We start from the raw sequence: 17,210 nt of genomic DNA, 5'->3' as shown, positions 1-17,210 counted from the left end.
AAGCCACTTTTCAGAAGAAATCTTAAAAACCAATAACCATATGAAAAGCATAATTTCATTAATAATTAATGAAATACAAATTGAAACAAAGAGATATTTATCACTGATGGGCAGATTAGCATGAATTTAAATGATGGTTAATACCAGTGATTGATAAAGATGTGGAGAAAAGGGTCCCTTGTGAAAGAAATTGCCATTGCCTTCTTGAAATATAATTTTGCAGGATATTTCAAAATTGAAGATAGATATTCCTTTTAAAAGTCACTATTTTTGCTGCTAGGTATCTACATTGGTACATGCAGGTACACACAAAGATGTACGTAAAAGATGTTTATTGTAGCAAGTCTATAATATTGAAAAATTGAAGATAGTCTAAATGTTCCATCAACAGAGGAATGATTAAAGTGTGATACTCTGAAGTAGCTAAAAGATTTTTAAGACAAAACATTAAGTGAAAAATAGCACGTTTCAGAGAAAGGGGAACCCTCTTACACTGTTGGTGGGAACGCAAACTGGTGCAGCCATGCTGGAAAACAGTATGGAGGTTCCTCAAAGTTAAAAATAGAACTACCCTACGATCCAGAAATTGCACTTCTGTTTACTCAAAGGATACAAAAATACTGATTCAAAGGGATACATACACCCCAGTGTTTATATTCTATATATTATATATTATTATCAACAACCAAATTATGGAAAGAGCCCAAATGTCCCATCGACTGATGAATGGATAAAGATGTGATATGTGTGTGTGTGACACACACACACAATGGAATATTACTCAGCTTAAGGAGGAATGAAATCTTACCATTTGCAACGACGTGAATGGAGCTAGAGATTATTATGCTAAGCGAAATAAGTCAGAAAAAGACAAATACCATATGATTTCTCTCATATGTGGAATTTAAGAAACAAAACAGATGAACATAGGGGAAAAAAGGAAAAAAGCGGGGCAAACCAGGAAACAGACTCTTAACAATAGAGAACAAACTGAGGGTTACTGGAAAGGAGATGGCAGGGGGATAAACAGGTGATGGGTATTAAGGAGGGCACTAGTAATGAACACTGGGTGTTGTATGTAAGTGATGAAACACTAAATTCTACACCTAAAACTAATATTACACCATACATTAACTAACTGGAATTTTAAATAAAAACTTGAAAAAGGAAAAAAGCAAGTTTCAGGACCAACTATATAGATCAGTATCATTTATGTTAAAAGTTTCGTATCTGTAATACATTAATGTGTCTAAACTGGTCTAGAAAACCTTGAAACTTTAACATTGATAACCTTTGGAGAGAAGAATGATATTCAGTGGGAAAGAGGAAGGAGAATGCTTATTTTTGTATTCCTTGAATTTTGCACAGAGATATATTCTTTGCATTTAAATGTAAATTTTAAAATTTAAGGCAATTGTGTACAACCATCTCTGGAAACATTTTGAAGTTTAAGAATTTATAAATAATTACCTGTGGATTCATTTGAAAATGTTTGGAAGAACTGCTGTTTCTAGTTATGATACTGTAAGTAGTAAAAAGTACTAGTAGAGCGATGTTGAGCACTTTCTCATGTGTCTGTTGGCCATTTGGATGTCTTCTTTGCAGAAATGTCTGTTCATGTCTTCTGCCCATTTCTTGATTGGATCATTTATTCTTTGGGTGTTGAGTTTAATAAGTTCTTTATAGATTTTGGATACTAGCCCTGTATCTGATACGTCATTTGCAAATATCTTCTCCCATTCTGTCGGTTGTCTTTTGGTTTTATTGACTGTTTCTTTTGCTGTGCAAAAAGCTTTTTATCTTGATGAAGTCCCAGTAGTTCATTTTTGCCCTTGCTTCCCTTGCCTTTGGCGATGTGTCTAGGGAGAATTTGCTGTGGCTGAGGTTGAAGAGGTTGCTGCCTGTGTTCTCCTTTAGGATTTTGATGGACTTCTGTTTCACATTTAGGTCTTTCATCCATTTTGAGTCTATTTTTGTGTGTGGTGTAAGGAAATGGTCCAGTTTCATTCTTCTGCATGTAGCTGTCCAATTTTCCCAACAGCATTTGTTGAAGAGACTGTCTTTTTTCCATTGGACATTCTTTCCTGCTTTGTTGAAGATGAGTTGACCATAGAGTTGAGGGTCCATTTCTGGGCTCTCTGTTCTGTTCCATTGATCTATGTGTCTGTTTTTGTGCCAGTACCATACTGTCTTGATGACGACAGCTTTGTAATAGAGCTTGAAGTCCGGAATTGTGATGCCACCAGCTTTGCTTTGCTTTTTCAACATTCCTCTGGCTATGCGGGGTCTTTTCTGGTTCCATACAAATTTTAGGATTATTTGCTCTATTTCTTTGAAAAAAGTTGATGGTATTTTCATAGGGATTGCATTGAATGTGTAGATTGCTCTAGGTAGCATCGACATCTTCACAATATTTGTTCTTCCAATCCATGAGCATGGAACGTTTTTCCATTTCTTTGTGTCTTCCTCAACTTTTTTCATGAGCATTCTGTAGTTTTCTGAGTACAGATTCTTCGCCTCTTTGGTTAGGTTTATTCCTAGGTATCTTACGGTTTTGGGTGCAGTTGTAAATGGGATCGATTCCTTAATTTCTTTCTGTCTTGTTGGTGTATAGGAATGCCACTGACTTCTGTGCATTGATTTTATATCCTGCCACTTCACTGAATTCCTGTATGAGTTCTAGCAGTTTTGGGGTGGAGTCTTTTGGGTTTTCCACATAAAGTATCATATCATCTGCAAACAGTGAGAGTTTGACTTCTTTGCCAATTTGGATGCCTTTTCTTTTTGTTGTCTGATTGCTGTGGCTAGGACTTCTAATACTATGTTGAATAGTAGTGGTAATAGTGGACATCCCTGCCGTGTTCCTGACCTTAGGGAGAAAGCTCTCAATTTTTCCCCATTGAGAATGATATTCGGTGTGGGTTTTTCAGAGATAGCTTTTATGATATTGAGGTATGTGCCCTCTATCCCTATACTCTGAAGAGTTTTGATCAAGAAAGGATGCTGTACTTTGTCAAATGCTTTTTCTGCATCTATTGAAAGGATCATAGAGTTCTTGTTCTTTCTTTTGTTAATGTGTTGTATCACATTGATTTGCGAATGTTGAACCAACCTTGCAGTCCAGGGATAAATCCCACTTGGTTGTGGTGAATAATCCTTTTAATGTACTGTTGGATCCTATTGGCTAGTATTTTGGCGAGAATTTTTGCATCCATGGTCATCAAGGATATTAGTCTGTAATTCTCCTTTTTGATGGGGTCTTTGTCTGGTTTGGGGATCAGGGTAATGGTGACTTCATAAAACAAGTTTGGAAGTTTTCCTTCTATTTCTATTTTTTTGGAACAGTTTCAGAAGAATAGGTATTAATTCTTCTTTAAATATTTGATGGAATTCCCCTGGGAAGCCACCTGGCCCTGGGCTTTTGTTTATTGGGAGATTTTTGATGACTGCTTCAATTTCCTTAGTGGTTATAGGTCTGTTCAGGTTTTCTATTTCTTCCTGGTTCAGTTTTGGTAGTTGATACATCTCTAGGAATGCATCCATTTCTTCCAGATTATCTAATCTGCTGACATATAGTTGCTCATAATATGTTCTTATAATTGTTTGTATTTCTTTGGTGTTGGTTGTGATCTCTCCTCTTTCATTCATGATTTTATTGATTTGGGTCATTTCTCTTTTCTTTTTGATAGGTCTGGCCAGGTGTTAATCAATCTTGTTAATTCTTTCAGAGAACCAGCTCCTAGTTTCGTTGATCTGTTCTACTGTTCTTTTGGTTATTATTTCATTGATTTCTGCTCTGATCTTTATTATTTCTCTTCTCCTGCTGGGTTTAGGCTTTATTTGCTCTTCTTTCTCCAGCTCTTTTAGGTGTAGGGTTAGGTCGTGTATTTGAGACCTTTCTTGTTTCTTGAGAAAGGCTTGTATTGCTATATATTTTCCTCTTAGGACTGCCTTTGCTGCATCCCAAAGATTTTGAACAGTTGTGTTTTCATTTTCATTTGTTTCCATGAATTTTTTAATTCTTCTTTAATTTCCTCGTTGACCCATTCATTCTTTAAAGTAGGATGCTCTTTAGCCTCCATGTATTTGAGTTCTTTCTGACTTTCCTCTTGTGATTGAGTTCTAGTTTCAAAGCATGGTGGTCCGAAATATGGAGGGAATGATCCCAGTCTTTTGGTACTGGTTGAGACCTGATTTGTGACCTAGGATGTGATCTATTCTGGAGATTGTTCCATGGGCACTAGAGAAGAATGTGTATTCTGTTGCTTTGGGATGGAATGTTCTGAATATATCTGTGAAGTCCATTTGGTCCAGTGTATCATTTATAGTCTTTATTTCCTTGTTGCTCTTTTGCTTAAATGATCTGTCCATTTCAGTGAGGGGGGTGTTAAAGTCCCCTACTATTATTGTATTGTTGTCGATGTGTTTCTTTGCTTTTGTTATTAATTGGCTTATATGCTTGGCTGCTCCCATGTTAGGGGCATAGATATTTACAATTGTTAGATCTTCTTGTTGGATAGGCCGTTTAAGTATGATATAGTGTCCTTCCTCATCTCTTATTATAGTCTTTGGTTTAAAATCTAATTTGTCTGGTACAAGGATTGCCACCCCAGCTTTTTTTTGATGTCCATTAGCATGGTAAATGGTTTTCCACCCCCTCACTTTCAATCTGGGGGTGTCTTTGGGTCTAAAATGAGTCTCTTGCAGACAGCATATCAATGGGGCTTGTTTTTTAATCCAGTCTGATAGCCTGTGTCTTTTGATTGGGGCATTTAGCCCATTTACATTCAGGGTAACTATTGAAAGATACGAATTTAGTGCCATTGTATTGCGTGTAAGGTGACTGTTACTGTATATTGTCTGTGTTCTTTCTGGTCTATGTTACTTTTTGGCTCTCTCTTTGCTTAGAGGACCCCTTTCAATGTTTCTTGTAGAGCTGGTTTTGTGTTTGCAAATTCCTTTAGTTTTTGTTTGTCCTGGAAGCTTTTTATCTCTCCTTCTATTTTCAGTGACAGCCTAGCTGGATATAGTATTCTTGGCTGCATATTTTTCTCATTTAGTGCTCTGAATATATCCTGCCAGTCCTTTCTGGCCTGCCAGGTCTCTGTGGATAGGTCTGTTGCCAATCTAATGTTTCTACCATTGTAGGTTACAGATCTCTTCTCCCGAGCTGCTTTCAGGATTTTCTCTTTGTCTGTGAGACTCATAAGTTTTACTATTAGATGTTGGGGTGTTGACCTATTTTTATTGATCTTGAGGGGGGTTCTCTCTGCATCCTGGATTTTGATGCCTGTTTCGTTCCCCAAATTAGGGAAGTTCTCTGCTATAATTAGCTCCAGTATACCTTCTGCCCCCCTCTCTCTTTCTTCTTCTTCTGGGATCCCAATTATTCTAATATTGTTTTGTCTTATGGTTTCACTTAGCTCTCGAATTCTGCCCTCATGATCCAGTACTTGTTTATCTCTCTTTTTCTCAGCTTCTTTATTTTCCATCATCTGGTCCTCTATATTGCTGATTGTTTCTTCTGCCTCATTTATCCTAGCAGTCAGAGCCTCCATTTTTGATTCCACCTCATTAATAGCCTTTTTGATTTCGACTTGGTTAGATTTTAGTTCTTTTATTTCTCCAGAAAGGGTTTCTCTAATATCTTCCATGCTTTTTTCAAGCCCAGCTAGTATCTTTAAAATCATCATTCTGAACTCTAGTTCCGACATCTTACTAATGTCCGTATTGATTAGGTCCCTGGCAGTCGGTACTGCCTCTTGTTCTTTTTGTTGAGGTGATGTTTTCCATCTTGTCATTTTGTCCAGAGGAGAATAGAGGAATGAGAGAACAAAATGCTAACAGGGTAACAACGGCCCCAGAAAATATACACTAAACAAATCAGAAAAGACCTGAAACCAGGGGAAAAGAAAGGGAAAGAAAGAAAAAAGAAAAAGAGAAAAAAGAAAAAGATAAAAACAAAACAAAAAAAAGAGTATGATCAAATATGATCAGGCTGGTGCATATATCAATGCCACACACTAGATTTTGGGCGTATTTTGGTCTGTCAGAAGAAAGTGCCTCCCAAAATTTTAAAGAAAAAACTTTTATGTACAAAAATATAAGGGTTAATATGATGAAGGGATGGAATATGACTGTAAAGATGAAGATTATAAAAGATTTTATAAAAGGAATTGATAAGATAAGTTGGTTGAAAAAAGAAAGAAGAGGACTTTAAAAAAAAAGGGGAGACAATGTGATCAGGCATGAGAGTAGAACAAAGCCATACACTAGACATTTAGGGTATATTTTGGTCTGTTAGAAGATACTGTATCCCAAAATTTTAAAGAAAGAACAACTTATATATAGATACCAAATATAAGGTTAACTACTATGAAGGGATAGAATATTACTCTAAAAATGAAAAATAAAAAGAATTTTTTTAAAAAGGGATTGATAAGATGTTGGTTGAGAAAGGGAAAAAGAAAAATTCAAAAAAAAAAAGAAAAAGAAAGTTAAAAAAAAATTAACTTTGAAATAAAGAATCATGGGAAAAAAGCCATGAATTCTATGTGCATTATTCCCCTAGTGCTGGAGTTCTGCCGTTCTCATTGATCGGTAAACTTGGCCTTGTCTGGCTGTTCTTGCTGATCTGGGGGAGGGGCCTGTTGCCCTAGTTCCCAGATGTCTTTGCCGGAGGCAGAATTGCCCCGCCCTTGCCGGTCCGGGCTATATAATCTGCTGGGGTTTGCTCTCGGGAGCTTTTGTTCCCTGCAAGCTTTCCATGCAGCTTTGGAGGACGAAAGTGAAAATGGCGGCCTCCCAATCTCCACCGGAGGAGCCAAGGACTCAGGGCCCCACTCCTCAGTGAGCCCCCAGAGAAAAGCAGTCAATCACTCCCATCTCCCCAGCTCTGGCCGCACTCCGTGTTCACCTGGCCTGTGACCAAGCCTTTCTATCGATGGCACACGACCCTGTGTGGAGTCTCCAAACGCAGCAGATTCCTGCCGTGTGCTCCCGCGCCACTCCTCCCGGGGAGGAAGAGGAGTCTCCCCGGATCTGCTGCTTGTTGGGTCCCTGCTGGAGGAGCAGTGGCCCGATTATGCCGTAGATCATGGTTTATGGCAACCCCGAGCTGAGAGCCCACTCCTCGGGCCGTCTCTGCAGCCGGCTTCCCTGCTCAGATACCTGGGAGCTCTGCCGCACTCAGGCACCCCCTGTCTTTCTGTGACCCCGAGGATCCTGCGACCACACTGTCCCTGCAAGGGTTCCACCCCCCACTTAGCCACTGGAGCGACATCCCTCAGCGGAGCCGACTTCTAAAAGTTCCGATTTTGTGCTCTGCTGCTCTATCACTTGCCAGAATCACCGTCGGAGACCCCTCCCCCACCATCTGTCTTCCCGAACATCGCCTTGGATTCACTTCTCCACATGTCCTACCTTCCAGAAAGTGGTCGCTTTTCTGTTCAGAGAGTTGCTGCTCTTTTTTTCCATCTCCTGTTGAGTTCGTAGATGTTCAGAATGGTTTGGTCCGTATCTAGCTGAATTCCTGGGACCAGACGAAATTTAGGTCTCCTACTCTCTGCCATCTTGCTCCTCCTTCTCAGAAGTGCTATTTCAATGGGACGGTATGATAAGAGTGAATTGAGAGGTGGGGGTGAGGAAGTGAAAAAAACAAATGTAAACAATACTTCTCAGGATCTTTGCCAAAAAAGAGAGTCAAAACAACGTTTTGATACTGGCACAGGAGATTGAGTTAAGAAGTTATGGTTTTTTGTATTTTGGGGTTTTAAGATGCATGTAGTAGAGGGAATAGGTAAGGATGCATGACAGAGCAGTAAGCATAGGAGCAAAATTACCGAATATTCAGGTAAAATGGAGTGAGATCTAGTACATACAGAGGGAGTGGCTTTAGATGAAAGTCCTGGACTATTCATCTCTCATAATAGGAGGGAAGACAGATGTGTACCGATAAATTTAAGTTTCTAACCTTGGTGGTTAAAATGATGATAGCTTTTATATTCTTTAGTACTTCAGGATTTATTTGGTGGTTGTTACTTTGATACAATATATGTAATGTATGTGTAATTTATAAAACCTTTTCATACAGCTTAAGAACTTTTTTGTATGTATTGTTGTTGGGTAGGAAATATCACCCCATATATCCAAATGTCTTCTTTTACATAATGTTCTTGTCTAAGATATAGTAAGTGAAAAAAAAAAAGTTCTGAACCCCATATTTCATATACGGTCATCCCTATTAAAACACCAAAAAACTACATAGATGTGTATGAATACAAATATATTTCTATAAACATGTTTCCTTTCCCCAGTCCAAAATATATTATTTTTTGTTAAAAAGAAGTAAATTCCTGTCTGCATTTAATCACACAGCTAGCATGAAAATGAGCTCAAGAAATTATTAGTAGATGACTTGAAGAAGGGGAACAATGTGGCTACAGTTCAATGCAAGGAGGGAAATACATATTTTACCATATGCCTTTTAAATATTTTTAAATTATATTACCTATTCTAATAATAAATAAAATAAACAAATTTTTCTTAGCTGTAGGTTTTTTCCTCTTTTTTTCTTTCAACCAGTTGTTTAATGAACTTGTTCAAGAGCAAGGTCCCAACCTAGATAGGACATCTGCCCACGTCAGTGGCATTAAAGAATTGGCACGTCGCTTTGCCCTTACATTCGGACTGGATCAGATCAAGACACGAGAAGCAGTTGCCACACTTCACAAGTGAGTGAGCTAAATAAATACTTCCTGTTATACAGAATCTGGTTTACTGGAATTTAACTGAAATAACTGTTATTTGACCCATTTTTAATGACAAATGATTGAATTTTCAAGTTATAAGAACTTTAGAGATTGTGTAGTCTAGTGAGTCTCAACTAGGAGGGCCTTTTTAATTTGAAAAATACTTCAACTGCCTGTTTTTTCAATTTATATAGTATAGAAAGTAAAGTTTAACAAAATACTCTGGTCTGGTCTGTCAGTAAGATGATGATATAGGGCACGTGGATTTAAAAACACTGTGCAAATGCTGATTTGGCAACCTTATTTCATAACTGAAAACTGAATGACAGAAAATGTTAAATACCTCACACATCTGCTTGATACCATGATCAACTCTGAGAACTAAGTTTTCTGACTATCTAGTTATCTTTCCAGGGTATTGTGCTATCCCTACAAGATACACATAGGAATTTAGCTTTGTTTCACAGCTTATAGTTTTATACTGTAAATAGGCATATATGTCATACAAATTAACATTGTTTTACGCTTCAAATTTATCAGATTTTACTATATTCAGTGATGATTATCCTGCCTTCCCAACTATTTTGAAATTTTAGCCCATTGAGAGAACTATACTCCTTATCTGGAAAAATAAGGTGATACTTTCTTTTACTTCAGGGATGGCATAGAATTTGCCTTTAAATACCAAAATCAGAAAGGACAAGAATATCCACCTCCTAATCTGGCTTTCCTGGAAGTACTAAGTGAATTTTCTTCTAAACTTCTTCGACAGGACAAAAAGACTGTGTAAGTTGCTTTTATCATGATCCCTTGTAATTTTAAATGTTTCATTTTTTAGAAAAATGTTAATCATCTAGATATAATTACTGTTGATAACATAAGCTCTGATATTTGTTTTAAGGAACTATAGTTTTTTTTAAAGCATTTATATAGTTCTTTTCCTGCTTGCTTTTAGTACTCTGGAATTAAATAAGTAAGTGGGAAATGATTTCTTATTCCACAATTCAGAGAAGTAGGGACATTGGCTTAGCCATTGTGTAACCCGTTCTTTTTTCCTTTTATATTAATTATATTTTAGTTTTATAGGGGACCCTTGAACAATACAGGTTAGGGGCATCGACCCCCTCACAATCGAAAATTGTGTATAACCTTTTTTTTTTTAATTCAAAATAAATGAAAAGGATTCATTAGATTTTAAATTTCAGACTTTTTTTAAATTTTTATTGAAGTATAGTTTATATTAGTTTCAGGTGTACAACAGTGACTCGACAATTCTCTACATTACTCAGTGCTCACCATGATAAGTGTAGTAACTGTCACATACAACATTATTACAGTATTGTTGACTATATCCCCTATGCTGTACTACATACAAGTTTTGACTCCCCAAAAACTTAACTATTAATAGCCTTCTGTTGACTGGCAGACTTACTGATAATAATCAATTAACGTATTTCATGTTACATGTATTATATGCTGTATTCTTACAATAAAGCAAGCTAGAGAAAAGAAAATGGTAAGTCATAAAGAAAAAATATATTTACAGTACTGTGATGTATTTACTGAAAGAAATCCAGGAACGCCTGGGTGGCTCAGTCGGTTAAGCGTCTGCCTTCGGCTCAGGTCATGATCCCAGGGTCCTGGGATCGAGTCCTATATCAGGCTCCCTGCTCAGTGGGTAGCCTGCTTCTCCCTTTGCCTGCCGTTACCTCTGCTTGTGTGAGTGCTCACTCTCTCACACTCTCTTTCTCTCTGACAAATAAATAAATAAACCTTAAAAAAAAAAAACGAAAAGAAATCCACATATAAGTGGACCTGCACAATTCAAACCCATGTTCAAAGGTGAACTCATTTTTTATTTGACTTGTTTCAAGAAGAGTGATTTCTTTTTCAACAGTTTAAAGAAATAATAGATGCAATTTTCATAAAAAAATATTGATGGGATCCTGAATTTTATAAATTGGTAGGAAGGTGTGTCAGTTTTAGTAATAGGCTAAATGAACAGAAATTTGGAGAGACAGTTAAAAATTTTATGAATATGAGTGTAATTCTAAGGAAAGATGTTGACTTCCTATTGGTCAGAAAATATTTATTTTATTATTTTTTTAAAGATTTTATTTACTTGTCAGAGAGAGCACAAGCAAAGGGGAGAGGCAGGCAGAGGGAGAAGCAGGCTCCCCGCTGAGCAAGGAGCCCGATGTGGGACTCGATCCCAGGACCCTGGGATCATGACCTGAGCCAAAGGCAGGCACTTAACGGACTGAGCCACCATTACACTGTTTGTTTTCTATAGATCTTTGTTTTTTCCTCCAATAAAGCAATAAAGCTTTATTTTATATGAAGTGGATGTTTTCTAGTGTAACATTTTACTTTCTTCAAAATATTATACTTTTTTAGTTATTTTCTTAGTGTTTTCTTATAGGCCTTAAAATACGCATCTTACCAAAATTTCTTCAAATTTATTCTAAGGAAATATAAAAACTTTACTCCTATATAGCTACATTTCAGTTCCCCCCCTTTGGTGCCATTATTGTTACACATACTGCAGCTAAATATGTTACAACCCAACAATACATTATTATAATTATTACTCGATATAATTGTATGTCTTTTATTTATTTTTTTAAGATTTTATTTATCAGAGAGAGAGAGACAGAGGCAGGCAGAGGGAGAAGCAGGCTCCTTGCCGAGCAAGGAGCCCGATGTGGGACTCAATCCCAGGACCCTGGGATCCTGACCTGAGCCGAAGGCAGACGCTTAACTGACTGAGCCACTCAGGCGTCCCTCTATTTTTGTCTTTTAAAAAAAGTATTATTGAGATAGTTCACATACCATATAGTTCACCCTTTAAAGTATGCAATTCACTTGTTCATAGCGTATTTTTTTTTTAGATGCTGTTAACTTTTTTTTTTAATTTTATTATTGTATGTCTTTTAAATACACTTAGAGAGGAAATGGAGCCTAGTATATATTTATTATAGTGTTTGTTTTAATAACCTTCTTTACCATTTCTGGTTCTCTTCATTCCTTCCTGTGGATTTGAAATACCATCTGGCATCATTTCCTTACACTAATACATCTTTACTCCCACCTACTTCTTTTGTGTTTATTATCAAATACATTGCATTTCTATGCTATTGACTCATCAATACAGTAATACATATTGTTTTATACAGTTGCTGTTTAAATCGGTAAAAAGAATAAAGTAAATATGCAATTATATTGTCCTTTCTAACTACCTCGTAATTACCTTTCAGCTCTCTTTGTTTTTTCATGTGTAGATTATACTCTGGCATCATTTGCTTTCAGCCTGAAGAACATCTTTTATTTTTTCTTGTAAGGCAGGTCAGCCAGCAACAAATTTTGTTTTTATTCCATCTGGGTGTGTCTTTATTTTATCTTTAGCTTTGGAATATAGTTTTGCTAGATATAACTATTCTTGTTTGATATTGTGTTACTTTCAGTACATTGTGTTATCCACTGCCTGCGCCTCCATTGAGTCTAATGAGAAGTCATTGGAGTTTAAACTTAATGGATCTCCCTTGTATGTAATGAGTTACTTTCTCTTCTTTCAAGATTTTTTTCTCTATCTTTGGCTTTTAAAAAGCTAAAATTTTGCCTGTAATGCATCTGGGTATGGGTCTTTCTGCATTTATATGCTTAGAGTTTGTTGAGCCTTGAGAATGTGTAGATTAATGTTTTTCATCAAATTCGGAACTAATTAGCCATTATTTCTTTAAGTTTATTTCTACTCCTTCTTCTCCTGATACTCCCATTACACCTATTAGCGCACTTAATGATATCCCACATTTCTGTGAGGCTCTGTTCATTTTTGTTCATTCTTTTTTTCTCTGTTCTTCAGAATGCATAATCTCTACTGATATAGTTTCAAGATTAATGATTATTTATTCTGCCAGCTCAAATCTATGCCCCTATGGAGAATTTTTAATTTTTGTTATTGTACTTTTCAACTGCAGAATTTCCATTGGTTCTTTTTTCATCTTTTTTTTTTAGATGTATTTATTTATTTATTTATTTGAGAGAGAGAGAGAGAGAGTAGAGGGGGTGGGGAGGGACAGAAGGAGATGGAGAAAAGAGAATCCCAAGGAGACTTCCTGCTAAGCACAGACCCACCCCCCCCAACACAAGGCTCAATCTCAGGACCCTGAGATCACGACCTGAACCAAATGCTCAAAAGTCAGATGCTCAACTGACTGAGCCAACCAGGCGCCCCCATCATTTCTTTTTATTCATATTCTCTACTTAATGAGGTAGTGACATCATATTTTTCATTCTTTATGGGTTTTTTTTAGTTCTTTGAATATTTTTAAATAATAGCTTTGTAATATTTGTGGGCCACTGTTTTTATTGCTCACTTTTTTACTGCTATATGTAGGTCACATTTCCCTATTTCTTTTCATGTCTCATAATTTTTTGTTGAAACTGAACAGTTTAGATAATAATGTTGCATATATGATACATTGTGAAATAACTTAGCTACTCTTGATACTGATTCACTGCACCCCTAGATATTGATGTTGTTTGGTCATTTGTTTAAAGACTTGGATGAACAAACTCTGTGATGTCTATTTCTCTTGCAGTGTGCAGCCTCTGCTGTCCCTACTCAGATTTTTTTTTCCCCTTGTTTTTTTATCATTTGGCTTGAATACCTAGGAGTCACCCCTATATCAGCATTAGACTCATTAATCAAAGATTGTGATTATACCTCCTTGGCCATTTAGATTTTTACTTATTACTGTTTGATATGTGTGTGGCTTGAAGGCTGCCATCACAGTTCAGGGGGTTTACTTTGTCGCACGGTCAGCCAGAGGACTAGCAGCTGGAAGTTCCCTCTCTGATTGCTCCTGAGGAAGGCAGCCGGTTATGCACAGTTTTACAGATTAACAGAAGTGTGTGATTTAATTTAATTTAATTCAGTTTGATTTTATTTGATTTAGCTTTATTTTTAGAGAAGTTTTGGTTCACAGGAAAATTGCGGGGAAGGTACAAAGAATTCCCATATATCCCCCTGCCCTTATACATGCATAGTCCCCCATTATCAACAGCTACCACCAAAGTGATACAGTTGTTATAATTGATGAACCTATCTTGACAGGTCATATTCACCAGAGTTACATTATAGTTCACTCTTGATGTTGTACATTTTGTGGGCTTAGACAAATGTATAATGACATGCATCCATCATTATGGTATCATACAGAGTATTTTTTTTCACTTCCCTAAAAATCCTCTGTGTTCTGCCTGTTCATCCTTCTTCTCCTCCCCTAATCCCTAGCAAACACAGATCATTTCAATGTTTCCATAGTTTTGCCTTTTCCAGAATGTTATACAGTTGGAATTATAGGGTATGCAGCCTTTTCAGATAATCTTCTTTCACTTAGTAATATACATTTAAAGTTCCTCTGTGTCTTTTCATTGCTTAGTACCTCATTTCTTTTTCATGTTGAGTAATATTCCATTGTGTAGAAATACCACAATTGATATAGCCATTCACCTACTGAAGGACATCTTGGTTGCTTCCTCGTTTCTGCAGTTATGAATAAAAGTGCTATAAACATCCCTGTGTAAGTAATTGTGAGGACTTAAATTATCAAGTCTTTTGGGTAAGTACTAAGGTGTGTGATGCTGGGTCACATGGTAAGCATATGCTTAGTTTTTAAGAAACTGCCTGTCTTCCCAAGTTGCTATACCATTTTCTGTTCCCACCAGTAATGTATGAGTTTCTGTTGTTCTGCATCCTCACCAGGATTTGGTGTTGTCAGTGTTCTGGATTTTGGCCATTCTAATAGGTGCATAGTGGTGTCTCATTTTAATTTGCAATTCCCTGATGACATATGATGTGGAGCATCTTTTCATGCTTATTTGCCATCTGTATATTTTCTTTGGTGAGATGTCTATTCAGATCTGAAGCCCATTTTTTAATCAGGTTGTTTGTTTTCTTATTGTTGAGTTTTAAGAGTTCTTTGATTATGTTAGATAGCAGTTCCTTTATGAGGTATGTATTTTGCAAATATTCTCTCCCAGTCTGTGGTTGTCTTCTCATTCTCTAGACAGTGTCTTTCGCAGAACAGAAGGTTTTAATTTTAATGAACTCCACCTCAACAATTATTATTCCAGAGACCTTGCCTTTGGTGTTATATCTAAAAAGTCATTGCCATACCCTAGGTTACCTAGGTTTTCTTCTATATTATTTTCTAGGAGTTTTATAGTTTTACATTTTACATTTAGGTTTATGATCCATTTTGAGTTAATGTTTGTGAAAGATACAGGGTCTTTGTCTAGCCTAATTTATTTGTTTATGGACATCCAGTTGTTCCAGCACCACTTACTGAAGAGACTGCCTTTGTTCCTTTGTCAAAGATCAGTTGACTGTATTTATGTGAGTCTATTTCTGGGCTCTCTTTTCTGTTCCATTGATATATATGTCTAATCATTTGCCAGTACCACAGTCTTAATTACTATAGATTTTTCTTTATTTTTCCAGACTCAGTGAGATAAATTTGACATAGAGCATTGTATAAGTGTTTAAGATGTACAGTGTGATGATTTGATAAACATGTATATTGCAAAATGATTATACTGTAGCTTTATAGTAAGTTTTCTAGTTGGATAGTGTCAGTCTTCCAACTTTGTTGTTCTCCTTCAGTATTGTGTCTTTTGCCTTTCCATATAAGGATCCACCTGTCACTATCCACAAAATAACTTGTTGAGATCTTGGTTGGAATTGCATTGAATATAGATCAAGTCAGAAAGAACTGACTTAACCATACTGTCTTTGTAGGCATGAACATGGAATTAGTTCTTTCAATTTCCCACATGTATTTAGTTCTTTCATTTCATTCATCAGAGTTTTGTAGTTTTCCTCATATATCGAACTTGTATATTTTCTGTTAGATTTACACCTTAATTGTTTTGGGGTTGCAAATGTAAATGGCATTGTTTTTAATTTCAAATTCCACTTGTAATTTTGTATCCTGAAAACTTGCTACAATTGCATGTTTGTTCCAGAAGAGATTTTTCTGTCAGTTCTTTAGGATTTTCGACAAATAATCATGTCATCTGCAAATAATAATAGTGATTTCTTCCTTCCCAGTCTCTATACTTTTTATTTCCTTTTTTGTTTTATTGAATTAACTAAAATTCCCAGTACAATGTTGAAAAGAAGTGGTGAGCAGGGACATTCTTCCCTTATACCTGATTTAGTGGGGTATCTTCAAGTTTTTCACCATTAAGTATGTTAGCTGTACAGTTTTTTGTAGATGGTCTTTATCAAATTGAGAAAAATCCCTTTTTATTTCTAGTTTACTGAGAGTTTTTATCAAGAATGGGTGTTAGGTTTTGTCAGTTGCTTTTTCTGTATTTATTGATGTGATATTTGATTTTCCTTTTTTAGGCTGTTGATGTAACGGAATATATTAATTGATTTTTCAGATGTTGAAACAGCCTTGCATACCTGGGTTATATCCCACTTGATCATGCTGTATATACGTCTTTTTCTATTTTGTTGAGGATTTTTGCTTTATATTCATGAATTATTAGTCTATAGTTTTCTTGTAATATCTTTGTCTGGTTTTGGTATTAGGCCTCCTAGAATGAGGTAGAAAGTATTGCCTCTGCTTCTGTCCTCTGAGAGAGATTGTAGAGAATTGGTAGGTTTCTTCCTTAAATCACCAGTTAACTCCTTTGAGCCTGGTGCTTCCTGTTTTGGAAGGTTATTAATTATTGGATCAATTTATTTAATAGATATAGGCCTATTCAGATTCTTCTTGTGTGAGATTTGGCAATTTGTGTTTCAAGGAATGGATCTCTTTCATCTGGATTATCAAATATGTGGGCATAAAGTTATTTATAGTATTCCTTTATTTTCCTGTTAATGTCCATAGGATCTGTAATGATGTGTTCTCTTTAATTTCTGGTATTAGTAATTTGTACCCTCTCATCCCCTCGCCCTGACCCCCTTAGGCTGCCTAGAAACTCATCATTTTTATTGTTCTTTTCAAAGAACCAGCTTTTAATTTTGCTGATTTTCTATATTGCTTTCTGTTTTTAATTTCATTGATTTCTACTCTAATTTTTATTATTTCTTTTCTTTCACTTTGGATTTAATTTGGTCATCTTTTTCTAGTTTTCTAATGTGGAAACTTAGATTTGGTAATTTTGGATCTTCTTTTCTGGTATGTGCATTCAGTGCTGTAACTTCCTTCTAACCACTGCTTTCACTGCATTGCAAAAATTTTGATGTGCTATTTTCATTTAGTTCAAAATACTTTTAAATTTCCCTTGGGAGTGCTTCTTTGTCTCATGTGTTATTTTAAAGCATATTATTTAATCTCTGTGTATCTTTCTGATAATGATTTCTAGTTTAATTAAATTTCTAATTTTAAGAGCAGACACTGTATGATTGCTCTTCTTTTAAATTTGTTAAGATGTGTTTTACGA

General features: G+C 36.0%; 1 protein-coding gene across 3 annotated transcripts in view; it reads left to right on the top strand.

The window, feature by feature from the left end:
- STAG1 (stromal antigen 1) overlaps positions 1 to 17,210 on the top strand; it is a 409,713-nt gene that overhangs the window by 374,685 nt on the left and 17,818 nt on the right. For all 3 annotated transcript variants that reach the window (XM_034995271.1, XM_034995264.1, XM_034995275.1), the window contains 2 exons: positions 8,584 to 8,732; positions 9,408 to 9,536. In XM_034995271.1, coding sequence (XP_034851162.1) covers positions 8,584 to 8,732; positions 9,408 to 9,536 — 278 coding nt within the window. The remainder of the gene's footprint in view (positions 1 to 8,583; positions 8,733 to 9,407; positions 9,537 to 17,210) is intronic.

The sequence above is a fragment of the Mirounga leonina genome, unplaced genomic scaffold, assembly GCF_011800145.1.
Source record: "Mirounga leonina isolate KUSES-001 unplaced genomic scaffold, KU_Mleo_1.0 Mir_115, whole genome shotgun sequence".
In the NCBI taxonomy this organism is placed as follows: Eukaryota; Metazoa; Chordata; class Mammalia; order Carnivora; family Phocidae; genus Mirounga; species Mirounga leonina.
Note: the sequence above shows the minus strand (reverse complement) of the source record. Positions and strands in the feature narration are given on the sequence as shown.